The sequence below is a fragment of the Rhinichthys klamathensis genome, unplaced genomic scaffold, assembly GCF_029890125.1.
Source record: "Rhinichthys klamathensis goyatoka isolate OS25496 unplaced genomic scaffold, OSU_Roscu_1.1 h1tg000040l_1, whole genome shotgun sequence".
In the NCBI taxonomy this organism is placed as follows: domain Eukaryota; kingdom Metazoa; phylum Chordata; class Actinopteri; order Cypriniformes; family Leuciscidae; genus Rhinichthys; species Rhinichthys klamathensis.
The window spans coordinates 14415002-14427495 of NW_026606587.1; the positions used below are offsets into that span (position 1 = coordinate 14415002).

The 12494-nt window shown below is 44.2% G+C and overlaps 1 protein-coding gene across 1 annotated transcript in view; it reads right to left on the reverse strand.

The window, feature by feature from the left end:
- Positions 1-711: 711 nt before the first annotated feature.
- Positions 712-12494, reverse strand: part of wdr46 (WD repeat domain 46) — a 37826-nt gene continuing 26043 nt past the window's right edge. The window contains exons 12-14 of the mRNA XM_056246926.1: positions 3199-3389; positions 1371-1484; positions 712-994 (exon numbers count right to left, since the gene is read on the reverse strand). Coding sequence (XP_056102901.1) covers positions 878-994; positions 1371-1484; positions 3199-3389 — 422 coding nt within the window. The 3' untranslated portion in view covers positions 712-877. The remainder of the gene's footprint in view (positions 995-1370; positions 1485-3198; positions 3390-12494) is intronic.

A 12494-nucleotide genomic window follows, 5' to 3' on the forward strand; every position in this document is an offset into this window, starting at 1 on the left:
TGCAAGCATGTCAGCCAATCACAGCAGTGGCCGCGGTTACACTGAATCCCACAGAGACACGCCCCTTCAAACAGAGTGTTCAAATCAGAGGCTAAAAGCAGGCTAGGAAAAATGCCATTTATTTCTAAATTATGAATATTTTTTTATCTAAAAAACATACTAACATTATAAGGGTAACCCAGGAAACATTATAAAATAATAATAAAAAAACATTCTAGGGCACCTTTAAAACCTCTGTTGATTTTTGTTCATATTATTCAGCTACAATGAAATGTTTTGCAATAAGACAGAATAAATGTGAATATCATTTTTTTATTTCCCTTATTAGATTTGAAATTAGGAATCGATAAGAATCGTCAAAATTCAAACTATACCAAACCCTAACGATGACACGTTTAGTCATGTGATGCATATTGTACCCATAGATGTGTTTATACACTGTCAGTGTTGATAAAGATAAATCTTACTTACATATTGTATATCCTGCAAAGACGACAGAAAATGTACACTCAATCGCCGTCCTGTGTCAAAAACGCTGAGATATTTTGCTAATAAAACGATCAGAATAGAATAGCATGAGAACTTTACGCCTGGTCTCTCGCCATCATCTCAGTGAGATTTTATTATGTTTTCAGTGTGGACAAGAAACTTGTGTGGGTGGAAAGCATTTAAAACGAAAACTGGGTCTTTAAAAATAAATACATGTGCAATTTCTTATAGATATTCTAGGCATTTTATTAAACAAGCAAATAGCTTTGTTTTGCACGCAATCAAGGAACAGTAGAAAAGACCGCCAGAGGTTTTGTTATAAAAATGTCTTCTGAATACTGTATTCTCCTTTGCATTAGTCCTCATGTTCACAGCGGTCACCGTTGCTCTACTTCCTGAAACGGTCAAGAGTCTTCTTCATTCCCGACACTTTCTTCTCCTTGGACTTTTCTTCCAGCTCTTTCTGTTTGTCCATTTTCTCTTGTACGGATTGTCGAATTACATCCTGCAGAATCACACGAGAGAGGAAGTGATGTGAACAAAGAGCAAAAGAAAAACACTATTAACTGTAATCTTAACTTTTAACTGCAAAAATCCCTCAAGTGTTTAATATTCTGGCCTGTTGCGTAACGCTATATACTTTTACCTGTTGTCAACAAGCCAAAGATTTGAATCTGCTTGGTTAAAGTTACCTCTCCTCACAAGCAAACATCCTCAACAAACTGTGTCTCACAAAATCATTAATCTGAAGTGGTGTGTTTAACAAACCGCAAACATTATCAGTATCAAATACCACTAATACAAACATTGAGCTTGAACATGCTAATACATTAAAGACGACAGACAGAGAGAGACAAAAATTAAAAGTAAAAAGTAAATACCCTCTGATCCTCATGGGCGACTTTCCTCTTTCTTTTCTCCACAGAACCAGCCGAACTTCTTCCCTTCTTCTTTTTTATGGGCTTAAACTTCTCTTTTGCCAATGGATCAAAGCCCTGAAATAAAGACAAGACAAAGTCTGAACTAAAGACATCCAACCGTCTGGTTTCTCGTACGCTCCGGTCCAGAGACACCAAACACAGAGCGGATCATGTGATCGAGTTAGACCAGAACACGTATCAGACATCTTGAGTTCTGCACAGAATGCTGTATTTTAAAGCGATATGGAGGAGATTATGAGGAGAAACTGATGAGATTAGGAGGAGATCAACGGCTCTGGCCGAGCTGTGATAGAAACGAAACACTATTGGCTATTTCTTTTGTGCATTTTAAATGGTTGAAGGGTAAAGTATTCTTAAAATGCACTCTAAAAATGCTATTTATGTGGAATAAATAATTCTTCACAGTATTTTGAGGTGCCCACGATAACAATATTGTGCATGTTTCATTATTGCGATATATCACATTACCGAATACTGATACATGTCTAGTCTGAAGTGAACGTAAACAAGGTGAAAACTCATTAATGTTAATTAAACCACAAAGAGAAAATCTCTCACTGCTCTTGACTGAATAACTTTTCTAGCTTTAATAAGAATCAATTTATATTTCGTTCATCCTACGCAGTATTTTTTTTTACATTTGATTATTGCAGTATTTCTTAATACATGTTAAATAAATGTTTTTTACGTGATCTAATTTGTATCTTTGTACTATTGTTTTTAATTTGCTTCTTATTTTTTACGAAGCCCCTAAAGGGACATGGTGATGAAAAAAAAATTAGATGAGAGGGAAAAAATAAATATTTCAATGTTCTTGTGTTTTGAGTTTCTCGGGGGGAACGCAAAAGCATTGACATAAAACATCTCCTTCATGTCCATCTAGGGGCTCCATATACATTTTATAACATAAATAAAAACAAATCGTGATATATATCTTTATCGTTAAATAAAATGTTCTGATACTGTGAAAATATTGGTCATATTGCCCACTACTAATTAGGGCTGTCACTTTACGTTCGAAAATCGATTGCACAATCGATCGGACCATCCAACACAAGTTTAGAAAACGAAAATAGGGAATCGATTTTAACGGCTTTTTTTTTTTTAACCAAACGTGTGTTTTAGGTGGACAGATCAACACAGCACACAGAACATGTGGGATGCTGGAAAATAACAATGTCTTTTCTGTTCACCAAATGCTTTTTAATATTCGCTATTACTTCAATGCAAGTGAAGTATTACGTGCCACAACAAATAAAGCGCCGTTGTATTTAATATATCATGAGGATCACGAGTTGCGTATTTGCGCTAAATCCGCGCAGATTTGTCTCACACGAACTTCCCCAGCAAAGTGAGTAAACACAGAAACACGCCAGATTGGCTCGTGATTTGACAGCGTTTCCCGCCAAAGTTAATTTTTAGCCGCGTTTGGCGGGTCGAGGGTGTTAATCTCAATCCCTGAATGTTGCGCTCCTGTTTGTCATTGTGCACGAAACTTCACGCCAATAAATCATCAGAAATATTGCTGACTTGTGCGTCTCAAGCGCCCTCTTTACGCTTGTCCTAATGCCTGTTAGGTGTCCGTGGATTTGCCTGTATTTGTTGTTGAAAATGGAAACGTCTTTAGACACGTCTTTTTAACACTTATGTCTCAAAAATCGAACAGGATTTTTTCACAAAAGTGACAGCCCTACTACTAATGGGATGTTCCAGCTAACTGCACTCTCGCCCATATGTATTTGTGCAGGGTTACCAGTGATGTACTTACCAACGCCTCAACCCGTTCCTTGTGCCTCTGCTCAAAGCTGGCCTGGTCCACTTTACCCAGCTGCCCCGGGTCCAAGCCGATCAGCTCAGGCTGCACCTTCTCCAGCAGGGCCTTGACCTCCCACTCCTGTCTCTGCTTAAAGCTGCGGTACGGGTTTGTGTCCAGCGCATCAAAGTTCGGTTCTCCTGCACCTGGAGAGACATTCAAGAGCTTTGCATTCTCCTTTTTTGAAGTGAAATGTGACCTATAAATTTTTTGTGACATTCAGCCCTCGTTTACATCTGATATTAAAGGGGTGATTGATTATGATTTCACTTTTCTAACTGTAGTTAGTGTGTAATGTTGCTGTTTGAGCATAAACAACATCTGCAAAGTTACAAAGCTCAAAGTTCAAAGCAAAGGGAGATATTTGCTTTTAAAGAAAACAGTTTTTAAGGACTACAACAAACGGCTGGTAGGGACTACACAACATTCCTCCCGGGTTAGTGACATCACCAACCCTAGAATTTACATAAACCCCACCTCCTAAATAAAGGGCTATATAGACAGCCTAAGCCCCTCCCCTTCCGCTGGACCACCATGGGACCTTATTTCGGAAAAATATTGTATGGTAGTCGATGGCGAGAGACAACAAATATTTTGATCTCGTTTGAATTGTGCCCTGAATTACACATATGATGTTTGTCAATTTAAAAGATACATTTTAAAGTAAAATGTTGAGGTATAAGACTGTGAAAATACGTAATTACAAAGACTACAAACCCCAAAGGCGCACATGTTCTCTCAATGAATGACGCTGACTTTACTGACGCTGACTTTACTGACGCTGACTTTACTGAAGCTGACTTTACTGAAGCTGACTTTACTGAAGCTAACTTTACTGAAGCTGACTTTACTGATGCTAACTTTACTGAAGCTAACTTTACTGAAGCTGACTTTACTGAAGCTGACTTTACTGAAGCTGACTTTACTGAAGCTAACTTTACTGAAGCTGACTTTACTGAAGCTGACTTTACTGAAGCTGACTTTACTGAAGCTGACTTTACTGAAGCTGACTTTACTGAAGCTGACTTTACTGAAGCTGACTTTACTGACGCTGACTTTACTGAAGCTGACTTTACTGAAGCTGACTTTACTGACGCTGACTTTACTGAAACTGACTTTACTGAAGCTGACTTTACTGAAGCTGACTTTACTGAAGCTGACTTTACTGACGCTGACTTTACTGAAGCTGACTTTACTGAAGCTGACTTTACTGACTTTACTGAAGCTGACTTTACTGAAGCTGACTTTACTGACGCTGACTTTACTGAAGCTGACTTTACTGAAGCTGACTTTACTGACGCTGACTTTACTGAAGCTGACTTTACTGAAGCTGACTTTACTGAAGCTGACTTTACTGAAGCTGACTTTACTGAAGCTGACTTTACTGACGCTGACTTTACTGACGCTGACTTTACTGAAGCTGACTTTACTGACGCTGACTTTACTGACGCTGACTTTACTGACGCTGACTTTACTGACGCTGACTTTACTGACGCTGACTTTACTGACGCTGACTTTACTGACGCTGACTTTACTGACGCTGACTTTACTGACGCTGACTTTACTGACGCTGACTTTACTGACGCTGACTTTACTGACGCTGACTTTACTGACGCTGACTTTACTGACGCTGACTTTACTGACGCTGACTTTACTGACGCTGACTTTACTGACGCTGACTTTACTGACGCTGACTTTACTGGAGCTGACTTTACTGGAGCTGACTTTACTGACGCTGACTTTACTGACGCTGACTTTACTGACGCTGACTTTACTGACGCTGACTTTACTGAAGCTGACTTTACTGACGCTGACTTTACTGACGCTGACTTTACTGACGCTGACTTTACTGACGCTGACTTTACTGACGCTGACTTTACTGACGCTGACTTTACTGACGCTGACTTTACTGACGCTGACTTTACTGACGCTGACTTTACTGACGCTGACTTTACTGACGCTGACTTTACTGACGCTGACTTTACTGACGCTGACTTTACTGACGCTGACTTTACTGACGCTGACTTTACTGACGCTGACTTTACTGACGCTGACTTTACTGACGCTGACTTTACTGACGCTGACTTTACTGACGCTGACTTTACTGACGCTGACTTTACTGACGCTGACTTTACTGACGCTGACTTTACTGACGCTGACTTTACTGACGCTGACTTTACTGGCGCTGACTTTACTGGCGCTGACTTTACTGGCGCTGACTTTACTGGCGCTGACTTTACTGACGCTGACTTTACTGGCGCTGACTTTACTGGCGCTGACTTTACTGGCGCTGACTTTACTGGCGCTGACTTTACTGGCGCTGACTTTACTGGCGCTGACTTTACTGACGCTGACTTTACTGACGCTGACTTTACTGACGCTGACTTTACTGACGCTGACTTTACTGACGCTGACTTTACTGACGCTGACTTTACTGACGCTGACTTTACTGACGCTGACTTTACTGACGCTGACTTTACTGACGCTGACTTTACTGACGCTGACTTTACTGACGCTGACTTTACTGACGCTGACTTTACTGACGCTGACTTTACTGGCGCTGACTTTACTGGCGCTGACTTTACTGGCGCTGACTTTACTGGCGCTGACTTTACTGACGCTGACTTTACTGACGCTGACTTTACTGACGCTGACTTTACTGACGCTGACTTTACTGACGCTGACTTTACTGACGCTGACTTTACTGACGCTGACTTTACTGGCGCTGACTTTACTGGCGCTGACTTTACTGGCGCTGACTTTACTGGCGCTGACTTTACTGGCGCTGACTTTACTGGCGCTGACTTTACTGACGCTGACTTTACTGACGCTGACTTTACTGACGCTGACTTTACTGACGCTGACTTTACTGACGCTGACTTTACTGACGCTGACTTTACTGACGCTGACTTTACTGACGCTGACTTTACTGACGCTGACTTTACTGACGCTGACTTTACTGACGCTGACTTTACTGACGCTGACTTTACTGACGCTGACTTTACTGACGCTGACTTTACTGACGCTGACTTTACTGACGCTGACTTTACTGACGCTGACTTTACTGACGCTGACTTTACTGACGCTGACTTTACTGGCGCTGACTTTACTGGCGCTGACTTTACTGGCGCTGACTTTACTGGCGCTGACTTTACTGGCGCTGACTTTACTGGCGCTGACTTTACTGGCGCTGACTTTACTGAAGCTGACTTTACTGGCGCTGACTTTACTGGCGCTGACTTTACTGGCGCTGACTTTACTGGCGCTGACTTTACTGGCGCTGACTTTACTGAAGCTGACTTTACTGACGCTGACTTTACTGACGCTGACTTTACTGACGCTGACTTTACTGAAGCTGACTTTACTGGCGCTGACTTTACTGACGCTGACTTTACTGACGCTGACTTTACTGGCGCTGACTTTACTGGCGCTGACTTTACTGGCGCTGACTTTACTGGCGCTGACTTTACTGGCGCTGACTTTACTGGCGCTGACTTTACTGGCGCTGACTTTACTGGCGCTGACTTTACTGGCGCTGACTTTACTGGCGCTGACTTTACTGGCGCTGACTTTACTGGCGCTGACTTTACTGACGCTGACTTTACTGACGCTGACTTTACTGACGCTGACTTTACTGACGCTGACTTTACTGACGCTGACTTTACTGACGCTGACTTTACTGACGCTGACTTTACTGACGCTGACTTTACTGACGCTGACTTTACTGACGCTGACTTTACTGACGCTGACTTTACTGACGCTGACTTTACTGACGCTGACTTTACTGACGCTGACTTTACTGACGCTGACTTTACTGACGCTGACTTTACTGACGCTGACTTTACTGACGCTGACTTTACTGACGCTGACTTTACTGACGCTGACTTTACTGACGCTGACTTTACTGGCGCTGACTTTACTGGCGCTGACTTTACTGGCGCTGACTTTACTGGCGCTGACTTTACTGAAGCTGACTTTACTGGCGCTGACTTTACTGACGCTGACTTTACTGAAGCTGACTTTACTGACGCTGACTTTACTGACGCTGACTTTACTGAAGCTGACTTTACTGGCGCTGACTTTACTGACGCTGACTTTACTGACGCTGACTTTACTGACGCTGACTTTACTGACGCTGACTTTACTGACGCTGACTTTACTGGCGCTGACTTTACTGGCGCTGACTTTACTGGCGCTGACTTTACTGGCGCTGACTTTACTGGCGCTGACTTTACTGGCGCTGACTTTACTGGCGCTGACTTTACTGGCGCTGACTTTACTGACGCTGACTTTACTGACGCTGACTTTACTGACGCTGACTTTACTGACGCTGACTTTACTGACGCTGACTTTACTGACGCTGACTTTACTGACGCTGACTTTACTGACGCTGACTTTACTGACGCTGACTTTACTGACGCTGACTTTACTGACGCTGACTTTACTGACGCTGACTTTACTGACGCTGACTTTACTGACGCTGACTTTACTGACGCTGACTTTACTGACGCTGACTTTACTGACGCTGACTTTACTGACGCTGACTTTACTGACGCTGACTTTACTGACGCTGACTTTACTGGCGCTGACTTTACTGGCGCTGACTTTACTGGCGCTGACTTTACTGACGCTGACTTTACTGGCGCTGACTTTACTGAAGCTGACTTTACTGGCGCTGACTTTACTGACGCTGACTTTACTGAAGCTGACTTTACTGACGCTGACTTTACTGACGCTGACTTTACTGACGCTGACTTTACTGGCGCTGACTTTACTGGCGCTGACTTTACTGGCGCTGACTTTACTGGCGCTGACTTTACTGGCGCTGACTTTACTGGCGCTGACTTTACTGGCGCTGACTTTACTGACGCTGACTTTACTGACGCTGACTTTACTGACGCTGACTTTACTGACGCTGACTTTACTGACGCTGACTTTACTGACGCTGACTTTACTGACGCTGACTTTACTGACGCTGACTTTACTGACGCTGACTTTACTGACGCTGACTTTACTGACGCTGACTTTACTGAAGCTGACTTTACTGACGCTGACTTTACTGACGCTGACTTTACTGACGCTGACTTTACTGACGCTGACTTTACTGACGCTGACTTTACTGACGCTGACTTTACTGACGCTGACTTTACTGACGCTGACTTTACTGACGCTGACTTTACTGACGCTGACTTTACTGGCGCTGACTTTACTGGCGCTGACTTTACTGGCGCTGACTTTACTGGCGCTGACTTTACTGGCGCTGACTTTACTGGCGCTGACTTTACTGGCGCTGACTTTACTGGCGCTGACTTTACTGGCGCTGACTTTACTGGCGCTGACTTTACTGGCGCTGACTTTACTGGCGCTGACTTTACTGGCGCTGACTTTACTGACGCTGACTTTACTGACGCTGACTTTACTGACGCTGACTTTACTGACGCTGACTTTACTGACGCTGACTTTACTGACGCTGACTTTACTGACGCTGACTTTACTGACGCTGACTTTACTGACGCTGACTTTACTGACGCTGACTTTACTGACGCTGACTTTACTGACGCTGACTTTACTGACGCTGACTTTACTGACGCTGACTTTACTGACGCTGACTTTACTGACGCTGACTTTACTGACGCTGACTTTACTGACGCTGACTTTACTGACGCTGACTTTACTGACGCTGACTTTACTGACGCTGACTTTACTGACGCTGACTTTACTGACGCTGACTTTACTGACGCTGACTTTACTGACGCTGACTTTACTGACGCTGACTTTACTGACGCTGACTTTACTGACGCTGACTTTACTGACGCTGACTTTACTGACGCTGACTTTACTGACGCTGACTTTACTGACGCTGACTTTACTGACGCTGACTTTACTGACGCTGACTTTACTGACGCTGACTTTACTGACGCTGACTTTACTGACGCTGACTTTACTGACGCTGACTTTACTGACGCTGACTTTACTGACGCTGACTTTACTGACGCTGACTTTACTGACGCTGACTTTACTGACGCTGACTTTACTGACGCTGACTTTACTGACGCTGACTTTACTGACGCTGACTTTACTGACGCTGACTTTACTGACGCTGACTTTACTGACGCTGACTTTACTGACGCTGACTTTACTGACGCTGACTTTACTGACGCTGACTTTACTGACGCTGACTTTACTGACGCTGACTTTACTGACGCTGACTTTACTGACGCTGACTTTACTGACGCTGACTTTACTGACGCTGACTTTACTGACGCTGACTTTACTGACGCTGACTTTACTGACGCTGACTTTACTGACGCTGACTTTACTGACGCTGACTTTACTGACGCTGACTTTACTGACGCTGACTTTACTGACGCTGACTTTACTGACGCTGACTTTACTGACGCTGACTTTACTGACGCTGACTTTACTGACGCTGACTTTACTGACGCTGACTTTACTGACGCTGACTTTACTGACGCTGACTTTACTGACGCTGACTTTACTGACGCTGACTTTACTGACGCTGACTTTACTGACGCTGACTTTACTGACGCTGACTTTACTGACGCTGACTTTACTGACGCTGACTTTACTGACGCTGACTTTACTGACGCTGACTTTACTGACGCTGACTTTACTGACGCTGACTTTACTGACGCTGACTTTACTGACGCTGACTTTACTGACGCTGACTTTACTGACGCTGACTTTACTGACGCTGACTTTACTGACGCTGACTTTACTGACGCTGACTTTACTGACGCTGACTTTACTGACGCTGACTTTACTGACGCTGACTTTACTGACGCTGACTTTACTGACGCTGACTTTACTGACGCTGACTTTACTGACGCTGACTTTACTGACGCTGACTTTACTGACGCTGACTTTACTGACGCTGACTTTACTGACGCTGACTTTACTGACGCTGACTTTACTGACGCTGACTTTACTGACGCTGACTTTACTGACGCTGACTTTACTGACGCTGACTTTACTGACGCTGACTTTACTGACGCTGACTTTACTGACGCTGACTTTACTGACGCTGACTTTACTGACGCTGACTTTACTGACGCTGACTTTACTGACGCTGACTTTACTGACGCTGACTTTACTGACGCTGACTTTACTGACGCTGACTTTACTGACGCTGACTTTACTGACGCTGACTTTACTGACGCTGACTTTACTGACGCTGACTTTACTGACGCTGACTTTACTGACGCTGACTTTACTGACGCTGACTTTACTGACGCTGACTTTACTGACGCTGACTTTACTGACGCTGACTTTACTGACGCTGACTTTACTGACGCTGACTTTACTGACGCTGACTTTACTGACGCTGACTTTACTGACGCTGACTTTACTGACGCTGACTTTACTGACGCTGACTTTACTGACGCTGACTTTACTGACGCTGACTTTACTGACGCTGACTTTACTGACGCTGACTTTACTGACGCTGACTTTACTGACGCTGACTTTACTGACGCTGACTTTACTGACGCTGACTTTACTGACGCTGACTTTACTGACGCTGACTTTACTGACGCTGACTTTACTGACGCTGACTTTACTGACGCTGACTTTACTGACGCTGACTTTACTGACGCTGACTTTACTGACGCTGACTTTACTGACGCTGACTTTACTGACGCTGACTTTACTGACGCTGACTTTACTGACGCTGACTTTACTGACGCTGACTTTACTGACGCTGACTTTACTGACGCTGACTTTACTGACGCTGACTTTACTGACGCTGACTTTACTGACGCTGACTTTACTGACGCTGACTTTACTGACGCTGACTTTACTGACGCTGACTTTACTGACGCTGACTTTACTGACGCTGACTTTACTGACGCTGACTTTACTGACGCTGACTTTACTGACGCTGACTTTACTGACGCTGACTTTACTGACGCTGACTTTACTGACGCTGACTTTACTGACGCTGACTTTACTGACGCTGACTTTACTGACGCTGACTTTACTGACGCTGACTTTACTGACGCTGACTTTACTGACGCTGACTTTACTGACGCTGACTTTACTGACGCTGACTTTACTGACGCTGACTTTACTGACGCTGACTTTACTGACGCTGACTTTACTGACGCTGACTTTACTGACGCTGACTTTACTGACGCTGACTTTACTGACGCTGACTTTACTGACGCTGACTTTACTGACGCTGACTTTACTGACGCTGACTTTACTGACGCTGACTTTACTGAAGCTGACCTTACTGACGCTGACCTTACTGACGCTGACCTTACTGACGCTGACCTTACTGACGCTGACCTTACTGACGCTGACCTTACTGACGCTGACTTTACTGACGCTGACTTTACTGACGCTGACTTTACTGACGCTGACTTTACTGACGCTGACCTTACTGACGCTGACCTTACTGACGCTGACCTTACTGACGCTGACCTTACTGAAGCTGACCTTACTGACGCTGACTTTACTGACGCTGACTTTACTGACGCTGACTTTACTGACGCTGACTTTACTGACGCTGACCTTACTGACGCTGACCTTACTGACGCTGACCTTACTGACGCTGACTTTACTGACGCTGACTTTACTGACGCTGACTTTACTGACGCTGACTTTACTGACGCTGACTTTACTGAAGCTGACTTTACTGAAGCTGACTTTACTGAAGCTGACTTTACTGACGCTGACTTTACTGACGCTGACTTTACTGACGCTGACTTTACTGACGCTGACTTTACTGACGCTGACTTTACTGACGCTGACTTTACTGACGCTGACTTTACCGACGCTGACTTTACCGACGCTGACTTTACTGACGCTGACTTTACTGACGCTGACTTTACTGACGCTGACTTTACTGACGCTGACTTTACTGACGCTGACTTTACCGACGCTGACTTTACCGAAGCTGACTTTACCGACGCTGACTTTACCGACGCTGACTTTACCGACGCTGACTTTACCGACGCTGACTTTACCGACGCTGACTTTACCGACGCTGACTTTACCGACGCTGACTTTACCGACGCTGACTTTACTGACGCTGACTTTACTGACGCTGACTTTTCTGACGCTGACTTTACTGATGCTAACTTTACTGAAGCTAACATCTGTCATTGTTTCTATAGTCTTGCGTTATAATCGTAACGTTACGCCGTCATCAAGTGTTTTGTACCAGACTGCACACACAGGAGCAGCGGATCTCGCTCGTTGTTTCGCTTCCCGGGAGATGTAGTTCA